This window comes from Ciconia boyciana, chromosome 4, assembly GCF_034638445.1.
Source record: "Ciconia boyciana chromosome 4, ASM3463844v1, whole genome shotgun sequence".
NCBI classification, from domain to species: Eukaryota; Metazoa; Chordata; class Aves; order Ciconiiformes; family Ciconiidae; genus Ciconia; species Ciconia boyciana.
Genome location: NC_132937.1, coordinates 9,508,558 through 9,532,563, shown reverse-complemented (window position 1 = coordinate 9,532,563; position 24,006 = coordinate 9,508,558). Strand labels below are relative to the sequence as shown.

The window sequence follows — 24,006 nt, the reverse complement described above, 5'->3', positions numbered from 1 at the left end:
CACTATCCAAATCTATTTTAATTGGCAATAAATTAAATTAATCTTCCCCAAGTCAAGTCTGTTTTGCTTGTGACAGTAACTGGTAAGTGATCTCCCTGTCTATCTCGACCCATGATGTTTTTCATCTTAATTTCTTCCCATGTCCTGTTGAGGAGGGGGAGTGAGAGAGCGGCTGGGTGGGTGTCTGGCAGCCAGCCAAGGTTAACCCACCACATCAGGTTTTCCTCTGAAACAGTATTTTCACTAAAGTAGTAGAAATGGGCAGTGCCATTCTAGGATTTATTTGTCTGTCTCACTGAAATATACATCCTAATTTGAAGGTACATGTTGCTTTCAGTAATACTTGGGAGTTTCAGGAGTGGTATCTGTTCTTCTGTACTGTGTCTTCTAAGACATACCTAGCATTTGGTGGGGAGAAACAACTGCTCAGGGAGGTACTCACCATCTTAAGAGTAACTACTAGAATTCTACGTAAAAATACTCCAAGTTGCTCTCTGCTCCAAACTTTTAAGTTCTTTCGCAGGCAAATGCTCCTAGAAGCTTATTACTTTACATGCAGAGAAGACCTATTTACAAGCTTCCTTTGTGCTATCTCACAATCCTACACTAATGATTGGCTTGTTTTGGCCTTCCTTACAGGTATCCAGAGTTTAAGGCAGCTCTCAGAGTTGGAGAGGTTAATTTTTTCTATGTCAAATTTTCAGTAGCCCAAGTTCAAACTGTCTTCATGTTCCTTCATTGAGAAATCCTGTTTCTGTGCCCAGACAGCCAGATTTCCAAGACTTATCTGTCAAATCTGAAATCAAGGCTTGACTCTGGGAGAGAGGGTAGGGTGTAATTCTGGATATCGATAGTGTTGTTCTTAATGACCTGCCAGTTCTCTAGAGTTCTTTTGCCCTTCGGGGCTGCCTTCCATGGGATCCCACCAGGCCAGGATCTGTGCTTTGTGGCTTGGCTTCCTCGCTCCCCTCAGAATCTTGAACTCTGCTATTTCATGGTCACTGCAGCCAAGGCTACCATTGATTATCATGTCCCCAACCAGTTCTTCCTTGCTGGTGAATAGCAGATCCAGCTGTGTATCATTTTATTCATAATCTGCTTCATTCTCATTTGATGGTCTGTAGCAAGCTCCCAAACTCCCACCACAGTGTCACCCTTCCTGGTGTGTCCTCTGATCCTGACTCATAAGCTCTCATAGGGACCGTCATCAGTACTATAGAAGAACTCCATATATTCAAGCTGTTCGTTCACATACAGGGCACCCCCCCTTGCCCCCAAACGCACGTGTATGCACACACACGTGCGCATGCACACACACACTTGTCTGCCCTGCCTGCGGTGTGTTTTTTGTTCTGGTTTTTTTGGTTTGTTTTGGGTTTTTTTGAAGAGTTTATATCCACCACTGTGGCACTCCAGTTGTACAAGCTGTCCCACCATGTCTTCTATTCCAATGAGCTCCTGGCAAGCAATAAACCTCCACAGACAATAACTCAGTTCGGCAGATGGGAGCCTCCATCTCTCTCCCACCACGATCACCTGTTGCTTTCTCTTGGTGCTTATTTGTGGTTTAGGCTTGACTGGATCTGATGCCTCCTCAGACATGGCTTTCTCTCCCTTGTCTTCTACCAGGGCACTGAACTTATTCCACTGTTGCAGATGTGTGGGTAGAGAAGGAGAGGTCTTCCTGTTGCCAGAAGTCACAAGCCTGCAGCCTTCCCCATCACAGAATCATAGAATGGTTTGGGTTGGAAAAGACCTTAAAGATCATCTAGTTCCAATGCCCCTGCCATGGGCAGGGACATCTTCAACTAGACCGGGTTGCTCAAAGCCCCATCCAACCTGGCCTTGAACACTTCCAGGGATGGGGCATCCACAACTTCTCTGGGCAACCTGTTGCAGTGCCTCACCACCCTCATAGTGAAGAATTTCTTCCTTATATCTAGTCTGAATGTACCTTCTTTTAGTTTAAAGCCATTACCCCTTGTCCTATCACTACATGCCCTTGTAAAAAGTCCCTCTCCAGCTTTCTTGTAGGCTCCCTTCAGGTACTGGAAGGCTGCTATAAGGTCTCCCCAGAACCTTCTCTTCTCCAGGCTGAACAACCCCAACTCTCTCAGCCTGTCTTCATAGGAAAGGTATTCCAGCCCTCTAATCATTATCGTGGCCCTCCTCTGGACTCACTCCAATAAGTCCATGTCCTTCTTATGTTGGGGGGCCTCAGAGCTGAACGCAGTACTCCAGGTAGGGGCTCACGAGAGAGGAGTAGAGGGGGAGAATCACCTCCCTCGACCTGCTGGCCACGCTTCTTTTGATGCAGCCCAGGATACTATTGGCTTTCTGGGCTGCAAGCACACATTGCCAGGTCATGTTGAGCTTCTCATCAACCAACACACCCAAGTCCTTCTCCTCAGGGCTGCTCTCAATCCATTCTCCACCCAGCCTGTATTTGTGTTTGGGATTGCCCCAACCCATGTGCAGGACCTTGCACTTGGCCTTGTTGAACTTCATGAGGTTCACATGGGCCCACCTCTCAAGCCTGTCAAGGTCCCTCTGGATGTCATCCCTTCCCTCCAGCGTGTTGACGGCACCACACAGCTTGGTGTCGTCAGCAAACTTGCTGAGGGTGCACTCAATCCCACTGTCCATGTCCCTGACAAAGATGTTAAACAGCGCTGTTCCCAATATGGACCCCTGAGGAACACCACTTGTCACTGGTCTCCACTTGGACATTGAGCCGTTGACCACAACTCTTTGAGTGCGACCATCCAGCCAATTCCTTATCCACTCAGTGGTCCATCTGTCAAATCCATGTCTCTCCAATTTAGAGACAAGGATGTCATGCGGGACAGTGTCAAATGCTTTGCACAAGTCCAGGTAGATGACGTCAGTCATCATGGGAGTCTTCGTATGCCCCACAACTGACTACAGTCTCTCGTTGCTCCTTCTGTGCAGTTGAGGATTCAGGCTGTCATCTCTGCAGGGTCTCCGTGAAAATCGCACCACTCTTCATCTTCCCTGATGCTGAAAAGTCTGCTTACAAATAATGCTTAATAGTTACATTTTTGTTATAAATGTTTCCCTTTTGATCTTGATATCATGTTTTGTTGTGGGCTCCAATTCTGAAAGTTGGAAAACTTTGTCTAATGAGAAGTTTTAATTTTCAGAAAAGTAAATGTTTAACACATGTAATATTTGGTATCAGTGTGTTAATATTGCTCTTTCTCAGATTTGTCCACATCATGATGTGCCTTTCCTCCAGGTTATTTTCACAAGTCTTGGCTACTTTGCATCCTCCAAACTGAGCTTTATTCTTGAAGCTTATCTCCCTGTTTTTTCCACCTTTGATCATTCACAGCTCTTGGTAAAACAGAAACATCTGTGGGCATCATGACACATTTAATCTTCTTAGATATGTAGACAATATGTGGAGGAATGGAGTGGAGATGTATTTTAGATATCAGTCTTAATTGTTTCTGGTAATAACTCCATTATATGTTGTTGTTTGGTTTGGGGTTTTTTTTGTGTTGGTTTTTTTTTTAAAATATGATTAGTTTGTGTGTGTAGTCCTTATAATTTAACTGGAAAACAGGCATATCTCAAGGTACACTGACTTGGTGAAAATATAAGAGGTCTAAATTATCATGCTATAACTCTCACTTTCTCTGTGCAAAGGAGAACAGCATTTAGGTAAACTATGTAAAAGTGACTATTGAAGCATGTTCAGAAGTGTAACGGTGGGTTGACCTTGGCCAGATGCCCACCCAGCTGCTCTCTCACTTTCCCCCTCATCAAGACAGGGGGAGAAAATAGGATTAAAAAGCTCATGGGTCAAGATAAAGACAGGGAGATCATTTACCAATTATGATCATGGGCAAAACAGGCTTGACTTGGGGAACATTAATTTATTGCCAATTAAGAGATTTGAATGGTGAGAAACAAAGACCAAAAATTAAAACAATGCCCCTCCCCTTCTTTTTTCCCAAGGCTCAACTTCACTCCTTCATTCCTGATTCTTCTACCTCCCCTCTGCTTCCCCCCTGCCCCCAAGCAGCACGGGGGGAATGGGAAATGGGGAGGGGTATAGTCAGTACATAACAGTTCCTCTCTGCCACTCCTTCCTTCTCAAACTTTTCCTGCTGCAGCATAGTCTCTCCGTGGGCTGCAGTTCCTTCAGGTAATATCCACCTGCTCCACCATGGGGTCCTCCCCAGGCTGCAGTTGTGGATATCTGCTCCAATGTGGTCCTCTCCACAGACTCTAGGGAAATACCTGCTCCACTGTGGTCTCTTCCACGGGCTGCAGGGGACCTTGGTGTTTGCACTATTGTTTCTCACACTTTTTTTCCTTGCTGCCTGTCTGGTGTTTTTGCCCTTTCTTAAGTATGTTTTCACAGAGACGCCACCAGCTTTGCTGATTGGCTCAGCTTTGGTGGGTCCGTTTTGTAGCTGGCTGGGACCAGCTCTGTCATGGGGGCAGCCCCTTACCTCTTCTCACAGAGGCCACCCCTGCTCCCCTCCACTACCAAAACCTTGCCATGTACACCCAATACAGTAACAAACCATCATTTCAGTAGTAAGTTTCAATTAAACTATAATCCATATGAAATATACTTGAAAAAAGGTGTGCTATGTTGGTTGGGTGTACTTTTCTCTCCCCTTTGACATCCTGATGTGTTGAGATTTCATAAGACATAACATGAAGTGAGACTTTATGTCGTGATATGTTTAATCTCTTACTAGTAAAAATCTTATGCCTTAATTTTAAAGCTGTTTCCTTTAAGCTGGAAATATTTTGTTTCTGTTTAGTCTTTGATTTTTCTTGAATTAATATTTCAACTGATTTTTTTTTTCTCTTAAAAGCAAAAAAAGTCTAAAGGTCAGGTAGCTGCAGAGAACACTTGGTTCTTGTTGCTTATGGGGCAGGAGAAAAGCATACCACAGAATGGTTGTTAGGAGTAGCACTAGTCGCAGAGAACTTGCTGAATGTTAGTATGATGTGGCTTAAGTGTTCTTTATATTTTGGGAGCAGTCACTGTTGTAACATGTATCATATCCTATTGCACTTCTTACCTGATAAGAGCATAGGTCATAAAATTATACAGGCTGTTGTTTGATTAGGTGATAAAACTCATCAGCACACCCACAAAGGAGCGCAAGAGACACAATGGCGGGTGGAAGAACCCGAATAATATCCTGCCAAGCCCATTACAGGAGAGCCATCAGCCCATCAAAGGCTAACCTCTACAAGCCCAGAGGAGCGCAGGAGCACAATGGCAGGTGGGGAACCCAAATTCCAGACTCAAAGAAATGGACACCCTGTCCAGGCCATTCTTATGGCTGTCCCAGGTGAGCCATGAGCTCTGTTGTCCAGGTGTGAAACCCATCAAGATGGTCAACACCAGAGCACCCTTTGGACTGGTGTATGTGTGTGTGTTACTGCCTAGGGGTATTGGACACATTATGGGATGCAGGGGAAGAGCATTTTGGGATTGCACAGGATTTATTATAGGATGTTTAGGGGAGGAACCAAAAGCGGGGAAAGGAATGGATTTAGGTGATTTGGGGAGGAACAAGCATGGGAAAATATTGGGATAAAGGGGATAAAAAGGACCAGTTGCATATAAACAGCTCCTGTTCAGTATACTTTCCTGGCCATGCCCTGCACCTGATTAACTCCATCTGTCCTGTCTCTTTATTAAGCTCTGCCTTCAACTGTTTTCTGGTAAGGGGTTCTTTATTACATGTGCATGTGTGTGTATGGGGGTCTGTGGTGCCAGCAAGTGTAGGTGTGCAAGTGTGTGATTGTTAGTGAAGATCAAGCTGGACTCGCTGTTGAGTAGGTGAAGTGACCTGGGGGCCAGGAGTGTGTGTGGGTCTCTAAGGGCCAGCTCTGGGTGTGAGAGCACCTGTGTGTTTCTAAGGCAGAGAGCACAGGGGCGGGGAGTCAGCTATGGGAAACCAGGGGTTTCCTGGCCAATGCTGTGCATGTGTGTGTGTGCATGCATGTGTGTGAGACAGTCTATACCAGCAACTGGAGTGGGGTTGCAGCTTTGGGGGCTTGTATGTCCAGGTGCCAGCAACTGGGGAGACTGGGATCCAGGGGCCTGCTACTGGGCAGACTGAGTGTCTGAGGTCAACTGCTGGAGGGGCTCCGCTTTGTACATATGTATATTTTCTCTTGCTAGTGAACCTCTATCTTCCTCAGCCAGAGAGGGGAGCAGGATGAGGCCGTTGGTGCTGTCTGTGTTCATGCGAGTGCTCTGAATGTCTGTGATCTGTGTGGCTGGCTGTGTATATATGTGGTGTATACATGTGCTCTGTGTGTGTGTGCGCGTGCCTACTGGGAGTAAATTTTCAGCTACTGGTTGTACTTCATGCATGGAGCTGCAGCAACCTTGCCTCTCAGGCTGTCGGATCCAGCACGATATACTTTCCTGTAACAGGTACAGCTAGTTCTTCCAAAGGTTAGTTGAATCTGACACATTAAAAAAAAATAATCTTAAAATACATAAAATATATTTCTGTCAGTAATGCCTTGTTAGTTTCTGTGGTGGGTTAACCTTGGCCTGCAGCCAGATGCCCACCCAGCTGTGCTCTCACTCCACTTCCTCAACAGGAAAGGGGGGAGAAAATAAGATGAAAAAGCTAGCGGGTTGTGAAAAAGACAGGGAGATCACTTAATGATTACCATCACTGGCAAAATGGATTTGACTTGGGGAAAATTAATTTATTGCAAATTAAAATAGATTTGGATAGTGAGAAGCAAAGACCAAAAAAATTAAAACACCACCTTGCCTCTCCCTGCTGAGCAGCACTGGGGGATGGGGGTTTACGATAAATACATAAGTTCCTCTCTGCTGATCCTTCCTCCTCACACTTTTCTTCTGCTCCAGCATGGATCCTTCCGTGGGCTGCAGTCCTTCAGGAAAAAACTTGCTCCAGCATGGGTTCTCCACAGGCCTCAATTCCTTCAGGAAATATTCAACTACTTAGGCATGGGCTCCTCCACAGGCTGCAGTATGAATATTTGCTCTGCTGGTCTCTTCCATGGGCTGCAGGGGAATATCTGTTCCGGCACCTGGAGCACCTCCTCTCCCTCCTCCTTCTCTGACCTTGGTGTTAGCACTGCTATTTCTTGCTCTGTTTTCTCTCCTCCTCTGCCTGTCTGGTGGTTTTGCCCTTTAAATATGTTATCACAGAGACACCACCAGCTTCACTGATTGTCTCAGCTTCAGCCAGCAGTGGGTCTGTTATGGAGATGGCCAGAACCATCTGTGTCTGGCATTATGACAGCCCCTGACCTCTTCTCACAGGGGACACCCCCTGCAGCCCCCTCCTACTACCAAAACCTTGCTATGTTCACCTATTACAGTTTCCCAGAATGCTCTTATAACCTTGCTGTAATGATCACATGGGAATTTATTTATTAATTTATTTTTACTTGAAACCAAAGAGAGCAACCATGTTTTTGGGGGTGGTTTTATGACAACTTATAAAATAACCTGAAGCTCAGCTCTAACTTCTTTATTTTCAGCGGGAAAAAAATTATAATATAATAATACAAATATAATATAATATAAATATAATTTTAAAACATAATTATATGTAGTTCAGAAAACTTCTTTATTTTCTTTCTAATGGCAAAGAAATTAGAATGTCGATAGTATTGCTTAACATAAAAGGCAATTAGCACTTAGCATAGCTATTCAAACCTTGATAATAATTAGTAATTTTGAATGGTGATGAAGGCTAACCACATAGCAATATGCATTTCTGCTGGTTTTGAAATGATGTACTCTAAATACAAAAAATAAAATAACCATTTCCCCAAGATTAACACCTCCTGCCCTGTAGAAAGCATGTTCATTTTACCTCTGACACATTTCTTGGGCACTAAATTATGATAGTGGCAACAGGAGATGTCTATCGAAAGGAAGGTACAAGATTGTACTGGTTTTGGCTGGTAGAGAGTTAAATTTCTTCATAGTAGGTGGTATGAGGCTATGTTTTGGATTTGTGCTGAAAACAGTGTTGTTAACACACTGATGTTTTAGTTATTGCTGACCAGTGCTTACACAGTGTCAAGGCCTTTTCTGTTCCTCAGACTGCCCCGACAGCAAATAGGTTGGAGGTGCACAAAAAGTTGGGAGGGGACACAGCTGGGACAGCTGACCCCAACTGGCCAAAGGGATATTCCGTATCATATAACGTCATGCTCAGCAATAAAACTGGGGGGGAGGTTGGTGGGGGAGGCCACAGCTCAGGGACTGGCTGGGCATCAGTTGGCTGGTGGTGAGCAGTTGTTTTATTTTGCATCACTTGTCTTTTTTGGGTTTTATTTTCCTCTCTCTTTGTTATTTTTTTTTTCTCTTTTCCTTACAATTTTATTTTTAATTATTATTTGTCTTTAATTACTAAACTGTCTTTATCTCAACCCATGAGTTTCTTTCTCACTTTTACCCTTCCAATTCTCCCCCCATCCCACCGGGGGTGGGAGTGAGTGAGTGGCTGTAGTTGCCAGCTGGGGTTAAACCACGACAGTCCTTTTTGGCGCCCAATATGGGGCACGAAGGGTTTGAGATAACAACAGATTGAAGCAGACTATATTAGAAGGAATTTATATCTGTTAACAGTTGCTGGTCACAATATTGATTCATCTGTTCTCAATATTAGTTTATCTATCTGATCTGTGCCATGCCCCTTTTCTACTGTATATGTTAAAGACTGATTTTGACTTCTGCAGTTTGCTCTGCTCTCTTGTGATTAGTGATGTTTTGCCTGGGAGATTTATTATTAAAACACTGGCCTTGAGCTTAATCTGGTATTTGGGCTCTGTACTGAAGCCATTATTGTACTTTGGGTACCATCTCATGGAGACAATTAACAATTATACTTCTTCCTCTGAGAGGTTTTTTATGGAGAAAATACAGAATGGCGCCGCCTTCTGTGATGTTTTCTCCGTCGTTACAATAACTTTTCAGTATCTTGAACGTCCTTGGGTGTCATGGTTTAACCCCAGCCAGCAACTAAGCACCACCCAGCCGCTCGCTCACTCCCCCCCACCCAGTGGGATGGGGCAGAGAATCAGAAGAGTAAAAGTGACAAAACTCGTGGGTTGAGGTAAAAACAGTTTAATAGGTAAAGCAAAAGCTGTGCACACAAGCAAAGCAAAGTAAGGAATTCATTCACTGAGCATGACGTCATATAGTATGGAATAGCCCTTTGGCCAGTTTGGATCAACTATCCTGGCTGTGCCCCCTCCCAGTTTCTTCTGCACCTGGCAGGGCATGGGAAGCTGAAAAGTCCTTGACCAGTGTAAACACCACTTAGCAACAGCCAAAACATCAGCGTGTTATCACTATTATTCTCATACTAAAATCCAAAACACAGCACTATACCAGCGACTAGGAAGAAAATTAACTCTATCCCAGCCAAAACCAGCACACTGGGTAATCAAAATACTTCTATTGGTATTTCTTAGGAATGTTGTTTTGGCTTTTTCTAAGGTTAACCAACTATTTAAGAATATGACCCAGGCCCAGCAGCAGTGTGGTCATGGGTGGCAAGGCGTGTGGGAGAATATGGGCAGGTATCTAGGAAGCTTCTCACCTCCAATGGTCTGGAACTTCACTCCCGAACAAGTGTGGGATCCTGACGAAGTGATAGAATGTTTGAAAAAAAGATGCCCTGGCTATTCCAAAGAGGCACAACTTATCACACTGTGCTGGGGCCTGGCCAGCACCTACCAAACACTGCTCAATACTACTTGGCACCCTCAAGGAGAAGAGAGGGTCTCTGGATCTGAAGACATACCAACAGACACTGTGGCTAAACCAGAGACCCAACCTGCAACTATATCAATTGCTCCAGGATAGTCAAGAAGAAACAATGGAAGCGGAGGTCAACTAGTTTAGTAAGGGAGAAAGAAGCTTCTCCAAAGAGGGAGCAGGAGAAAGAATCAGAAGAGGCAGCCTGTTCTGCAGCAGGGCAGTCACAAGAACAGGAGGAGGAAGGGACTGAAATCATAAGTGAGACAGAAACCACCCGATCCCTATCCGTGAGTGAGCTGCAAGATATGCAAAAAGATTTCAGCCGTCAACCAGGCGAGCAAATCCTCAGCTGGTTACTCTGATGCTGGGATGTGGGGGCCAATAGTCAGGAATTAGAGGGTAAGGAAGCCCGGCAGCTGGGATCCCTTGCTAGGGATAAGGCCATTGACAAAGGGATTGGAAAAGGATCAGGAGTCCTCAGCCTCTGGAGGCGACTCCTGTCGAGTGTGAAGGACAGGTATCCCTTCAAGGAAGAACTTGCAAATTCCTGAAGCAAATGGACCACCATTGAGGGAGGTATCCAGTATCTGAGGGAATTAGCCAAGGTGGAGGTGATCTATAGCAACCTGGATGATGACCAGGAATCCAAAGACCTGGATGAAATCGGGTGCATGTGATTTATGTGACGAAAGTTTATAAGTGCACTGACATCATATGTCAACACCCTGGCGATAATGAGCTGGACAGACACGGAGGCACCAACTATGGATGAACTGGCCAGCCAGCTCCGAGAATACAAAGATAATCTCGCTTCCTCCATGTGGGCATGTGTCTTGGCTGTGAAGAAACTGACCCAAAAAATATCCGAGCAATCTGAGAAGGATAGGTCTTCCTCATGCACTCCAACCAATGTCTCAGCTATTAAGAGTCAACCTTTTTCTGTTCAAGGGAGAGGGTACCAGTGGTGCACACCACGTGCAACCCTGTGGTTCTTCCTGTGTGACCGGGGGAGGACATGAGAAAGTGGGATGGTGAACCTACCTGGAGACTAAAAGCTTGGGTACAGGAAGTACAAGGGAAAACAACAGCCAGAAGGCATCCATCCAGGAAAATGACTGCTCCAGTGTCTGTTGGGCAGAGTAGAAGGGCTGATCTTACTTTTGACCCTGATGAAGGGACTTCTGTTTTGCAGTTACAAAAACAAGTAATGAAGACTCTGACCAGGAATAGAGGGGCCCTGCCTTTGGCCAGGCAGAGGAAAGGGACAACTGGGTTTACTGTACTGTGTGGGTTTGATGGCCTGGCACATCAGACCCATGGGAGTATAAAGTTCTAGTGGACACCGGTGCACAGTGTACTCTAATACCCATCAGGTTACAAAGGGGCAGAATCCATCTGTATTTCTGGAGCGACAGGGGGTTCCCAAGAATTGTCTGTGTTGGAGGCTGAGGTAAGCCTAACTGGGAATGAGTAGCAAAAGCATCCTATTGTGACTGGTCCTGAGACTCCATGCATCCTTGGCATAGACTACCTCAGGAGAGGGTACTTCAAGGACCCAAAAGGGTACTGGTGGGTTTTTGGTATAGTTGCCTTGAGTACGGAGAAGATTAAACAGCTGTCTAGCTTGCCTGGTCTCTCAGAGGACCCTTCTGTTGTGGGGTTGCTGCGGGTTGAAGAACAACAGGTGCCAATTGCTACCATGACAGTGCACCAGCAACACTATCACACCAACAGAGACTCCCTGATTCCCATCCATAAACTGATTCGTCGACTGGAGAGCCAAGGAGTGATCAGTAAGATTCGTTCACCCTTTAACAGTCCCATATGGCCAGTGCAAAAATCTAACGGAGAGTGGAGACTAACAGTGGACTATCGAGGCCTGAATGAAGTCACGCCACCACTGAGTGCTGCTGTACCAGACAAGCTAGAACTCCAGTATGAACTGGAGTCAAAGGCAGCCAAATAGTATGCAACAATTGATATCGCTAACACGTTCTTCTTGATCCCTTTGGCAGCCACAGTTTGCTTTCACTTGGAGGGTTACCCAGTACACCTGGAATCGACTGCCCCAGGGGTGGAAACACAGCCCCACCATTTGCCATGGACTGATCCAGACGGCACTGGAACAGGGTGAGGCTCCGGAACTCCTGCAATATATTGATGACATCATTGTGTGGGGCAATACAGCAGAAGAGGTTTTTAAGAAAGGGAGAAGAATAATCCAGTTTCTTTTGAAAGCTGGTTTTGCTATCAAAAAAGTAAGGTCAAGGGACCTGCACAGGAGATCCAGTTTTTAGGAATAAAATGGCAAGATGAGCGTAGTCAGATCCCAATGGATGTGATTAACAAACTAACAGCCATGTCTCCACCAACTAGCAAAAAGGAAACACAAGCTTTCTTAGGCGTTGTGAGTTTTTGGAGAATGCATATTGCAAATTACAGTCTGATCGTAAGCCCTCTCTATCAAGTGACCTGAAGAAGAATGGTTTCAAATGGGGCCCTGAGCAATGACAAGCCTTTGAACAAATTAAACGGGAGATAGTTCATGCAGTAGCCCTTGGGCCAGTCCGGGCAGGGCAAGATGTGAAAAACGTGCTCTATGCTGCAGCCAGGGATAACGGCCCCACTTGGAGCCTCTGGCAGAAAGCACCAGGGGAGACTCGAGGTCGACCCCTAGGGTTTGGAGCTGGGGATAGAGAGGATCTGAAGCCTGTTACACTCCAACCGAAAAAGAGATATTGGCAGCATATGAAGGGGTTTGAGCTGCTTCAGAAGTGGTTGGTACTGAAGCACGGGTCCTCCTGGCACCCGGCTGCCGGTGCTGGGCTGGATGTTCAAAGGGAGGGTCCCCTCTACACATCATGCAACTGATGCTACGTGGAGTAAGTGGGTTGCCCTGATAACGCAATGGGCTTGAATAGGAAGTCCCGACTGCCCAGGAATTCTGGAAATGATCGAGGACTGGCCAGAGGGCCGAAACTTTGGAGTGTCGCCAGAGGAGGTGACGCGTGCTGAAGAGGCCCCACTGTATAATAAACTACCAGAAAATGAGAAGCAATATGCCCTGTTCACTGATGGGTCCTGTCGTATTGTAGGAAAGCATCGGAGGTGGAAAGCTGCTGTATGGAGTCCTATACAACAAGTCGAAGAAACTGCTATAGGGAAAGGTGAATCGAGTCAGTTTGCAGAAGTAAAGGCCATCCCAGTGGCTTTAGATATTGCTGAACGAGAAAAATGGCCAATACTTTATCTCTGTACTGACTCATGGATGGTGGCAAATGCCCTGTGGGGGTGGTTACAGCAATGGAAGCAGAGCAACTGGCAGCGCAGAGGCAAACCCATCTGGGCTGCAGCATTATGGCAAGATATTGCTGCCCGGGTAGGGAACCTGGTTGTAAAAGTACGTCACGTAGATGCTCATATACCCAAGAGTCAGGCCACTGAGGAACATCAAAACAACCAGCAGGTGGATCAGGCTGCTCAGACTGAAGTGGCTCAGGTGGACCTGGACTGGCAACATAAGGGTGAATTATTTATAGCTTGGTGGGCCCATGGCACCTCAGGCCATCAAGGAAGAGATGCAACATATAGATGGGCTCGTGATCGAGGGGTGGACTTGACCATTGATGCCATTGCACAGGTTATCCATGAATGTCAAACGTGCACCATAATCAAACAAGCTAAGCGGTTAAAGCCTTTTTGGTATGGAGAACGATGGCTGAAATATCAGTATGGGGAGGCCTGGCAGATGGATTCTATCACACTCCCACAAACCCACCAAGGCAAGTGCCATGTGCTTACAGTGGTGGAAGCGATGGTTGCAAACATACCCTCTGACCCATGCCACCGCCCAAAATATGTTCTTGGGCCTTGAAAAGAAAGTTTTATGGTGACATGGCACCCCAGAGAGAATTGAGTCAGACAGTGGGGCTCATTTCTGAAACAACCTCATAGACACCTGGGCCAGAGAGCATGGCATTGAGTGGGTATATCACATCCCCTATCATGCACCAGCCTCCAGGAAAACGGAACGATACAATGGACTGTTAAAAACTGCACTGAGAGCAATGGGTGCTGGGACATTCAGGCATTGGGATACAAATTTAGCAGAAGCCACTTGGCTTGTTGACACTAGGGGATCTGCCAGTCGACCTGGCCCTGCCCAATCAAAACCCCTACGTACTGTGGAAGGAGATAAAGTCCCCATAGTACACATAAGGAAGTGGCTGCAAAAGACAGTCTGGGTTATTCCTTCCTCCGGAAAAGGCAAATCCATTTGTGGGATTGCTTTTGCTCAAGGACCTGGGTGCACTTGGTGGGTAATGCAGAAGGATGGGGAAGTCCAATGTGTACCTCAAGGAGATTTAATTCTGTGTGAAAATAACCCATGATTTGAGTTGTATGGTACCATTGCTGTATGATGCCAGTGTTACATGATGCCGTATGTTGCCACTGCTGTGGCTGCCATATGTCAAAGGTGTTATAACAGGAACCCCTTGCTGCTAGCCAGGCTAGGAGCAAATTGAGGAGTTCATTGCAACGTTAAACCCTATAACCTGCTCCAAAGGGGCCAGGGGTGGAGATTGTAATGGATATACCTTTAAGTTGTTGTAACCCATGATTTGAGTTGCATGTTATAGGAAGTACTATAGCAGGAACCACCCAGACCAATGAAGGATGAACCTCACAAGAAGCAGTGCAAGTGCAGCAGTGACCCGACTTGAGCTGGTTTTGGTGCCCAGTAACTCCACGCAACACACCACCTCTCCTGTCCTGAGTGACCACCATAACAGATGGAGCCCAAAGTCATGGACTAAATGAACTGAGTAGACATCTTATGGACATTTTACAAGGGTAGTCCATAGACTAAAAGAATGATATCTGTGTAAATATCAAAGGATGGGAAGGGGGGGGTGGTTAATGAGGATGTATTGGATAGTGTGGGACCTGAGCATGATGTAAATGGTATGGAATAAGGGGTGGAGAATGTGCTGGTTTTGGCTGGGATCGAGTTAATTTTCTTCATAGTAGGTGGTATGAGGCTATGTTTTGGATTTGTGCTGAAAACAGTGTTGATAATACAGGGATGTTTTAGTTATTGCTGACCAGTGCTTGCACAGTGTCAAGGCCTTTTCTGTTCCTCAGACTGCCCCGACAGCAAGTAGGTTGGAGGTGCACAAAAAGTTGGGAGGGGACACAGCTGGGACAGCTGACCCCAACTGGCCAAAGGGATATTCTGTACCATATAACGTCATGCTCAGCAATAAAACTGGGGGGGAGGTTGGTGGGGGAGGCCACAGCTCAGGGACTGGCTGGGCATCAGTTGGTTGTTGGTGAGCAGTTGTTTTATTTTGCATCACTTGTCTTTTTTGGGTTTTATTTTCCTCTCTCTTTGTTATTTTTTTTCTCTTTTCCTTACTTTTTTATTTTTAATTATTATTTGTCTTTAATTACTAAACTGTCTTTATCTCAACCCATGATTTCTTTCTCACTTTTACCCTTCCAATTCTCCCCCCATCCCACCAGGGGTGAGAGTGAGTGGAGTGAGTGAGGCTGTGTGGTGCTTAGTTGCCGGATGGGGTTAAACCACGACAAAGGTATAGGTGGAATGGTGAATATTTTATCCCTTTGCTTTATTTTGCTGGTCTTCCAACTGCACTGAACCCTCTCTTTTCTCCCTACATTCAGTTCTTCCTTTTTGCTTTCCAGAGCCCACAGTGTGCCATGTTTCGATGCCTTATCTACCTTTCTTGCATATATTTTTGTCTTGTCTCCAGTCAACTTTGTGTAAAAAGTTACTTCTCCCTAGCCTGAGTGTTCTGAGGCAGGCCACAAATCATTTTTGTCCTACATTCATTTTGTTGCAACAATAAGATAAATTTAAATAAACAGTTCTAAGTGGTAGAAGTAATGAAGTCTAGTTTCCTAGTGATTTGTCTTTGGTAAGATTCTCTAGCATGTAACAAGATGCATATTCTGATTTAAGCTTTTTGTCATGGCTGGGGCACATTTCCAGGTGGGGTTTACTGCTGTTTAGGAGGCTGATCTTATGGAAGTGGGAGCCCTTCTTGGAGAATTGCCCATTACCTGGGCATGTGGTTTCATGAAACTCTAAGAATAGACTAGTCTCTGACTTCTCCTTTGTTCTTTCATGTTGAATTTCAGTTTATGAAGGAATTAAAAAGTGATTGGAGAATGAGCAAATACATGCATCATAGAATCATAGGCTAATTCAGGTTGGAAGGGATCTGGGGAGTTCTCTAGTCCAACCTCTTGCTCAAAGCAGGGTCAGCCATGAAATCAGACCGTATGAGTTTACCGGACTGGGTAATTGTGTTAACACCAGCTTCATTTTAAGGAAACAATGCTAAACCAGGGATCAATGCTAGGTCCAATCCTGTTCAACATCTTAATTAATGATCTGGATGCTGGGGCAGAGTGTACCCTCAGCAAGTTTGCTGATGACACAAATTTGGGAGGAATGGCTGATATGCCAGAGGGTCGTGCTGCCATCCAGAGGGATCTGGACAGACTGGAGAAACGGGCTGACAGGAACCTCATGCAGTTCAACAAGGGGAAGTACAAAATCCTGCACTTGGGGAGGAACAACCCCATGCACCAGTATATGCTGGGGGCTGCCCAGCTGGAAAGCAGCTTTGCAGAAAAGGACCTGGGGGTCCTGGTGGACACCAAGTTGAACATGAGCCAGCAATGCACCCTTGTGGTAAAGAAGACCAATACTAACCTGGGCTACATGAGGAGGAGTGTTGCCAGCAGGTCGAGGAAGGTGATCCTTCCCCTTTATTCAGCACTGGTGAGGCCACACGTGGAGGCCTGTGTCCAGTTCTGGGCTTCTCAGTACAAGAGAGACATGGACATACTGGAGAGAGTCCAGTGAAGGGCCATTAAGATGATTATGGGACTGAAGCATCTCTCCTATGAGGAAGGGCTGAGAGAGCTGGGACTGTTCAGCCTAGAGAAGACAAGGCTCAGGGGGGATTTCATTATTAATGTATATAAATATCTGAAGGGAGGCTGCAAAGAAGATGGAGACAGGCTCTTCAGTGTTGCCCAGTGACAGGACCAGAGGCAATGAGCACAAAGTGAAACACAGGAGGTTCCATCTGAACATTAGGAAACACTTTTTTACTGTGAGGCTGACTGAGCACTCTGGTTGCCCAGAGAGGTTGTGGAGTCTCCCTCCTTGGAGATATTAAAAAACTGTCTGGACATGGTCCTGGGCAACTGGTTCTAGGTGGCCCAGCTTGAGCAGGGGGGTTGGTCTAGATGACCTCCAGAGGTCCCTTCCAACCTCAACCATTCTGTGAAAAACAAGCAAGATATTAAAATTTGGCATTTCCCGGGGTATTGCATGGTTCTTTTCTTTTGATATTTCACCTTTTTCTCCTGCCTAATCATTACTAGGTTTAGTAATGGTAACTGCCTGAGTAAGGGTTTAGTAGGGGAAAAAACTCCAGCTTGTGGCATATAACTTTAAAATACAGGTCTGAAAAGAGGTGAAATGTAGTCAGAAAGACTGTAAAGTCAAGAGGGGAAAATACTTTTTTCTTCTCATGTGTTGATACAGCTTAAGGATTAGAAAAAGAGTGTGCTTATACAGGTGTGAGCTGAAAAGAAAGCAAGAAAACAAGTTACTTATCAAGCAGCAAGAGAAATAGGGCTTCTGTCTATAATCACTGAAAAGTTGTGGAGATCAGGGGATGTCCCTGATGACTGGAAGAGGGCAAATTGTCACACTCATCTACAAGAAGGGCCCAAAAGAGGAACCAGGAAACTACAGGACCATTAGTCTTACTTCAATCCCTGGGAAAGTAATGGAACCAGTCATCCTAGAAACTATTACAATCCAAATGAAGCAGGTGATTGGGAAAAGCCAGCATGGATTTACCAAAGGCAAATCATGCCAGACTAACCTCATCACCTTCTACAACAAAATAACTTATTCTTTTGACATGAGGAGAGCAGAGCAGTGGATGTTGTCTACCTGGACTTCAGCAAAATGTTTGACACTGTTTCCCACAGCCTTCTCCTGGACAAACTGGCAAGATACAGACTGGATGGGTGGTCTGCGAGATGGGTAGGAAAGCGGCTAACAGGCCACACTCAGAGGGTGGTTATCAATGGTTTTTACTCAGGCTGATAGCTTGTCACAAGTGAGGTCCCCCAGGGATCGATACTGGGCTTCACGCTGTTCAACATCTTCATAAATGATCTGGATGATGGGATTGAAAGCACCCTCACCAAGTTTGCTGATGACACCAAACTGGGTGTTGAGGTGGACACATCAGAAGGGAGAGCCATCTTACAGAGAGACCTGGACAGGCTGGAAGAGTGGGCTAGCAAGAACAGTATGAAGTTTAGCAAAGACAAGTGCAAAGTCCTGCACCTGGGACAACATAACCAAAGAGCCTGGTTGTGCTGGTTTTGGCTGGGATAGAGTTAATTTTCTTCATAGAAGCTAGTATGAGGCTATGTTTTGTATTTGTGCTGAAAACAGTGTTGATAATACAGGGATGTTTTCGTTATTGCTGAGCAGTGCTTACACAGAGTCAAGGCCTTTTCTGCTTCTCACACCACCCCACCAGCAAGTAGGCTGGGGGTGCACAAGAAGTTGGGAGGGGACACAGCTGGGACAGCTGACCCCCAACTGACCAAAGGGATAGTCCATACCATATGACATCATGCTCAGTAATATAAAGCTGGGGGAAGAAGAAGGAAGGGGGGGGACATCCGGAGTGATGGCGTTTGTCTTCCCAAGTAACCGTTATGCGTGATAGAGCCCTGCTTTCCTGGAGATGGCTGAATACCTGCCTGAATACCTGGAAGTAGTGAATGAATTCCTTGCTTTGCTTTGCTTTGCCTGCATGCACGGCTTTTGCTTTACCTGTTAAACTGTCTTTATCTCAACCCCCGAGTTTTCTCACTTTTACCCTTCTGATTCTCTCCCTCATCCCATTGTGGGGGAGTGAGCGAGCAGCTGTGTGGTGCTCAGTCACCAGCTGGGGTTAAACCACGACACTGGTACAGGCTAGGATCTGTGTGGCTGGGGAGCAGCCTTGCTGAAAGGGACCTGGTAGGCATGAAGCTGAACATGAGTCAGCAGTGTGCCACTGCAGCAACAAAGGAAAATGGGATCCTGGGCTGCATCCACAGGGGCATTACTAGCAGAGATAGAGATATGATCATCCCACTCAGCGCTTTTCAGGCTGCACCTGGAGTACTGTGTCCAGTTCTGGTTCTCACAATTCAAGAAAGATGTGGAGAGACTGGAGTAGGGGGAGGGCCATGAAGACGATCAAAGGGCTAGAGAACCTGTCCTATTAGGAGAGACTGAAGGAGATAGGTCTTTTCTCCCTGGAGAAGAGAAGGCTCAGGGGGGACCTCATCACAGTATTCTGGTACTTAAAAGGCGGCTACAAAGAGGATGGAGGCTTTCTCTTCACAAGGAGCCACATGGAGAAGACAAGGGACAATGGGTTCAAGTTGTACTGGGAGAGGTTTCATCTCGATTTAGGAAATAAATTTTTTACAGTGAGAACAATCATTCACTGAAACAACGTCCCCAGGGATGTGGTAGAGTCCCCATCACTGGAGGTTTTCAAGATGTGATTGGACAGGGTGCTAGATGATCTCATCTAGGCTCCCTTTCCCATGAAAGGTTGGACCAGATGATCTTTTGAGGTCCCTTACAACCTGGGCTGTTCTATGATTCTATGAAATATTCTACTCAACCGATAGTGTTCAGAAAGTGGAAATAAAACTCCTTTAAAGCTAAAAACCATAAGAGGGCCAATAAAATAGGAAGAAAAAGAATATTTGGTAGACTGAGGAAAATTGTGAGGAATGAATAAGCGTAGAGAGGCTTTAAAACATGATAGTCTTTAAATGTATGTGAAGCAAAAGGCTTCTAACAGGGTTATAGGGGGCAGTTCAGGAAGACAGTTATTGTAGAGAAGCTCAGTTTTCTCTGTATTGGTTATCTGCAAATGACTGCAAATATTTGATTTCTTAAAATCACATCATATCTCTTAACTGAAATTATTATGGTGAAGAAGAAGAGAGGTCTAGCTAATCATTTTAAGCAGGGACAAGCAGTGAAAAGGAGAGGTAACTATTTATCTTCAGGACCAAATGTAAACTTGGAGGTGAATGGTTTTCATATCAGTAACACTGACAACTCTAGGAGCTACCTAGTCCCAGTAGAACTTCAGTAAAATACACAAACTTAAACCAAGTTTTTCATGGTGGTTGTTTTTGATCCCATTGTCTTTACCTGTTAATTACTATTACTGAACTAACAAGTTAAAAGATGAGGCACCTCTGTGCTGGAATAGCAGAGCTGATTTGTACTCCAGACATTTTAAAATGTTTTTTCAGCTATGTAAGCATGCACCTGGTCAGAATGGAGTGCATATGCTGAACTAGAGCTCTATATGGCATCTATTTACTGGCAAATATGGATCCCATTGGTGTGAAATCTGTGTTTATCTTTTCCAAAAAGGTCTTTGGATCACTCATTTATGTGTTTATATCCTAAATCTGTATCAGGGGGGTAGTGCCTGTGTCGAATATTATAACAAAATAGGACCTACCTCTTTCTCCTGAAGTAAACGTTTACTCCTTTTTCTGATATAACTTCTGTGGTTGCCTTAGCATTAGTATTTAAAATATCTTGATGTTGCTAAAATATGCTTTAGTAAAAATGCTCAGGTAGGCAATTAAGTGTTTGCATTATGAAGGCAGTAGATTCTACAAATAATTATAGTTGTTTAACTTTATGGTGTTTTGATCTAGTCTGTTAAGTCTCCCTCTCTAATGCTAGCTGAAGTAAATAATATTGGAGTTTCAATATGGGAAACAAATCACTCAGCTGAGGGGGTTTTTTTGTCTACATTGGCACAGAGTGAAGATAGTTCAAGTCCCAAGAGACAACGCCTTTCTCATTCAGTCTTCGACTATACAGCGGCATCACCAACTACATCACCGCCAATGCGACCATGGGAGATGGCATCAAATAGGCAGCCGCCTTTGGCTCGGTCCAACCAACATCACTTCTCCGGGGAACACTGCAGCACACCTGCACGAAGTAGGAGGAGGTGAGTAAGCTATTTAGGTTAGGGACCAGTTTATTATTCTCTCTATTGTCAACTCAGGGGAAACCTATTTCTGGCAACACTGAATAGTATTTATTATATAATAAATATTCTAATGCTTCTTTTGACTTTTTTTTTTACTAAATTATAATAAGTGCAACAGAAAACTCTGTACTGAAAGTAATTTAAGTTCTTGCATCTTCCAATAATTTGTAAGAGTAGAGAGAAACTGGAGAAGAGAATGCTTATTAACATTTTTTGTTATGAGCTGGCTTCTTTCTCTCATTCTGTACTGGAGAAATAAGCATTTAAAAAAATGGGAAGGGGGGAATTGTGGTGGGTTGACCTTGGCTAGCTGCCAGGTGCCCACCAAGCTGCTTGATCACTCCCCCTCCTCAGCTGGACAGGGGAGAGAAAATATAACGAAAAGCTCGTGGGTCGAGATGAGGACAGGGAGAGATCATTCACAAATTACAGTCATGGGCAAAACAAACTCAACTTGCGGAAATTAATTTAGTTTGTTGCCAATTAAACAGAGTAGGATAATGAGAAATAAGAACAAATCTGAAAATGCCCTCCCCCCACCTCTCCCTTCTTCCCAGGCTCAACTTCACTCCCGACTCTTCTACCTCCTCCCCCCGAGCGGCACAGGGGTATAGGGAATGGGGGTTGTGGTCAGTTCATAACACTTTGTGTCTACTGCTCCTTCCTCCTCACGCTCTTCCCCTGCTCCAGCGCGGGGTCCCTCCCACGGGAGACAGTCCTTCATGAACTTCTCCTACGTGGGTCCTTTCCATGGGCTGCAGTTCTTCATGAACTGCTACATCATGGGTCCTTTCCACAGAGTCACAGGTCCTGCCAGAAAACCTGCTCCTGTGTGGGCTCCTCTCCACGGGGTCACAAGTCCTGCCAGGAGCCTGCTCTAGTGTGGGCTCTCTACGGGCTTGTCGTGGTTTAACCCCAGCCAGCAACTAAGCACCACACAGCCGCTCGCTTGCTCCCCCCACCCAGTGGGATGGGGGAGAGAATCAGAAGGGTAAAAGTGAGAAAACTCATGGGTTGAGATAAAGACAGTTTAATAAGTAAAGCAAAAGCCACGCACGCAAGCAAAGCAAAGCAAGGAATTCATTCACTACTTCCCATCGACAGGCAGGTGTTCGGCCATCTCCAGGAAAGCAGGGCTCCATCATGCATAATGGTTACTTGGGAAGACAAACACCATTACTCCAGATGTCCCCCCCTTCCTTCTTCTTCCCCAGCTTTATATACTGAGCATGATGTCATATGGTATGGACTATCCCTTTGGTCAGTTGGGGGTCAGCTGTCCCAGCTGTGTCCCCTCCCAACTTCTTCTGCGCCTGGCAGAGCATGGGAAGCTGAAAAGTCCTTGATTTAGTATAAGCACTACTTAGCAACAACTAAAACATCCCTGTATTATCAACACTGGTTTAAGCACAAATCCAAAACATAGCCCTGTACTAGCTACTAGGAAGAAAATTAACTCTATCCCAGCCAAAACCAGCACAGGGCTGCAGCTTCTTTCAGGGCAAATCCACCTGCTGTGGCGTGGGGTCCTCCACGAGCTGCAAGGTAGATATCTGCTCCACCGTGGACCTCCATGGGCTGCAGGGGGACAACCTGTTTCACCATGGTCTTCACCATGGGCTGCAGGGGAATCTTTGCTCCGACACCTGGAGCACCTCCTCCCCCTCCTTCTTCCCTGACCTTGGTGTCTGCAGGGTTGTTTCTCTCACATATTCTCACTCGTCTCTCCCAGCAGCTTTTGCGCAGCTTTTTTTACCCTTTCTTAAATATGTTATCACAGAAGTGCTACCAGCATTGCTGATTGGCTCAGCTTTGGCCAGCCTTGGAGCTGGCTAGAACTGGCTCTGTCCGATATGGGGGTAGCTTTTGGCATCTTTGCACAGAAGCCATCCCTGCAGCCCCCCCACTACCAAAACCTTGCCACGTAAACCCAATACAGGAATAAAACCCTATTTATTGTCAGGGTGCTATTAAAAGCAATAAGTTCCATATGTAGTGTCATATATGTTCACTGCACTTGCAACTCAGTCCTTGTCTTGCAAACAGCAAAGGTGAGGAAGACCTGACTGGAGGATACCATAGCATCATGTGGTTGCTGAGGTGGTTGGTTTGCATATTATAAAGAATACATTTTTGTTTTTGTTGTGGTTTAGCCCTAGCCGGCAACTAAGCACCACACAGCCACTCACTCACTCCCCCCTGGTGGGATGGGGGAGAGAATCGGAAGAGTAAAAGTGAGAAAACTCATGGGTTGAGATAAAGACAGTTTAATAGGTAAAGCAAAAGCCGCGCATGCAAACAAAGCAAAGCCAGGAATGCATTCACTACTTCCCATCAGCAGGCAGGTGTTCAGCCATCTCCAGGAAAGCAGGGCTCCATCACGCATAATGGTTACTTGGGAAGACAAACACCATCACTCCAAATGTCCCCCCCTTCCTTCTTCTTCCCCAGCTTTATATACTGAGCATGACGTCATGTGGTATGGAATAGCCCTTTGGTCAGTTTGGATCAACTATCCTGGCTGTGTCCCCTCCCAGCTTCTTCTGCACCTGGCAGAGCATGGGAAGCTGAAAAGTCCTTGCCCAGTGCAGCAACAACTAAAACATCTCTGTATTATCAACACTGTTTTCAGCACAAATCCCAAACATAGCCCCATACCAGCCACTATAAAGAAAATTAACTCTATCTCAGCTGAAACCAGGACAGTTCTGGTTTTTAGTGCATAGCTCATAAGACTCTCTGAGGCAGAGCTTTTGGAATAAGCTTCCTTAGTCATGGAAGAGTAGAGTTTTAGATGGCTATGTTGAACTGATGTCTGGATAAGAGTGTATAGGAAGGCTTAAAAATAAAGATGACCTTTACTCTTCTATTTAGTTATCCAAAGCAAAAGCTTTCAGTTCCCCTCCTCCCCCACTCTGCAATGTCTCAGAAATGTGTCCAAGTCATTTAATAAACGTTTAAAGCTCACTGACCTCTGTTTACATCACAGAAACACTATAGCTTGATTTCTACTAAAATGGAAGTATATGTGCATTTTCATGACTGTAAAATGTTAGGTGAGGTTGAAAAAACATAATT

The 24,006-nt window shown here is 45.3% G+C and overlaps 1 protein-coding gene across 1 annotated transcript in view; it reads left to right on the top strand.

The window, feature by feature from the left end:
* Window positions 1–24,006, top strand: part of LOC140651107 (E3 ubiquitin-protein ligase RNF38-like) — a 193,854-nt gene that overhangs the window by 107,897 nt on the left and 61,951 nt on the right. Inside the window, 1 exon segment of the mRNA XM_072860208.1 lies at window positions 20,693–20,886. Coding sequence (XP_072716309.1) covers window positions 20,693–20,886 — 194 coding nt within the window.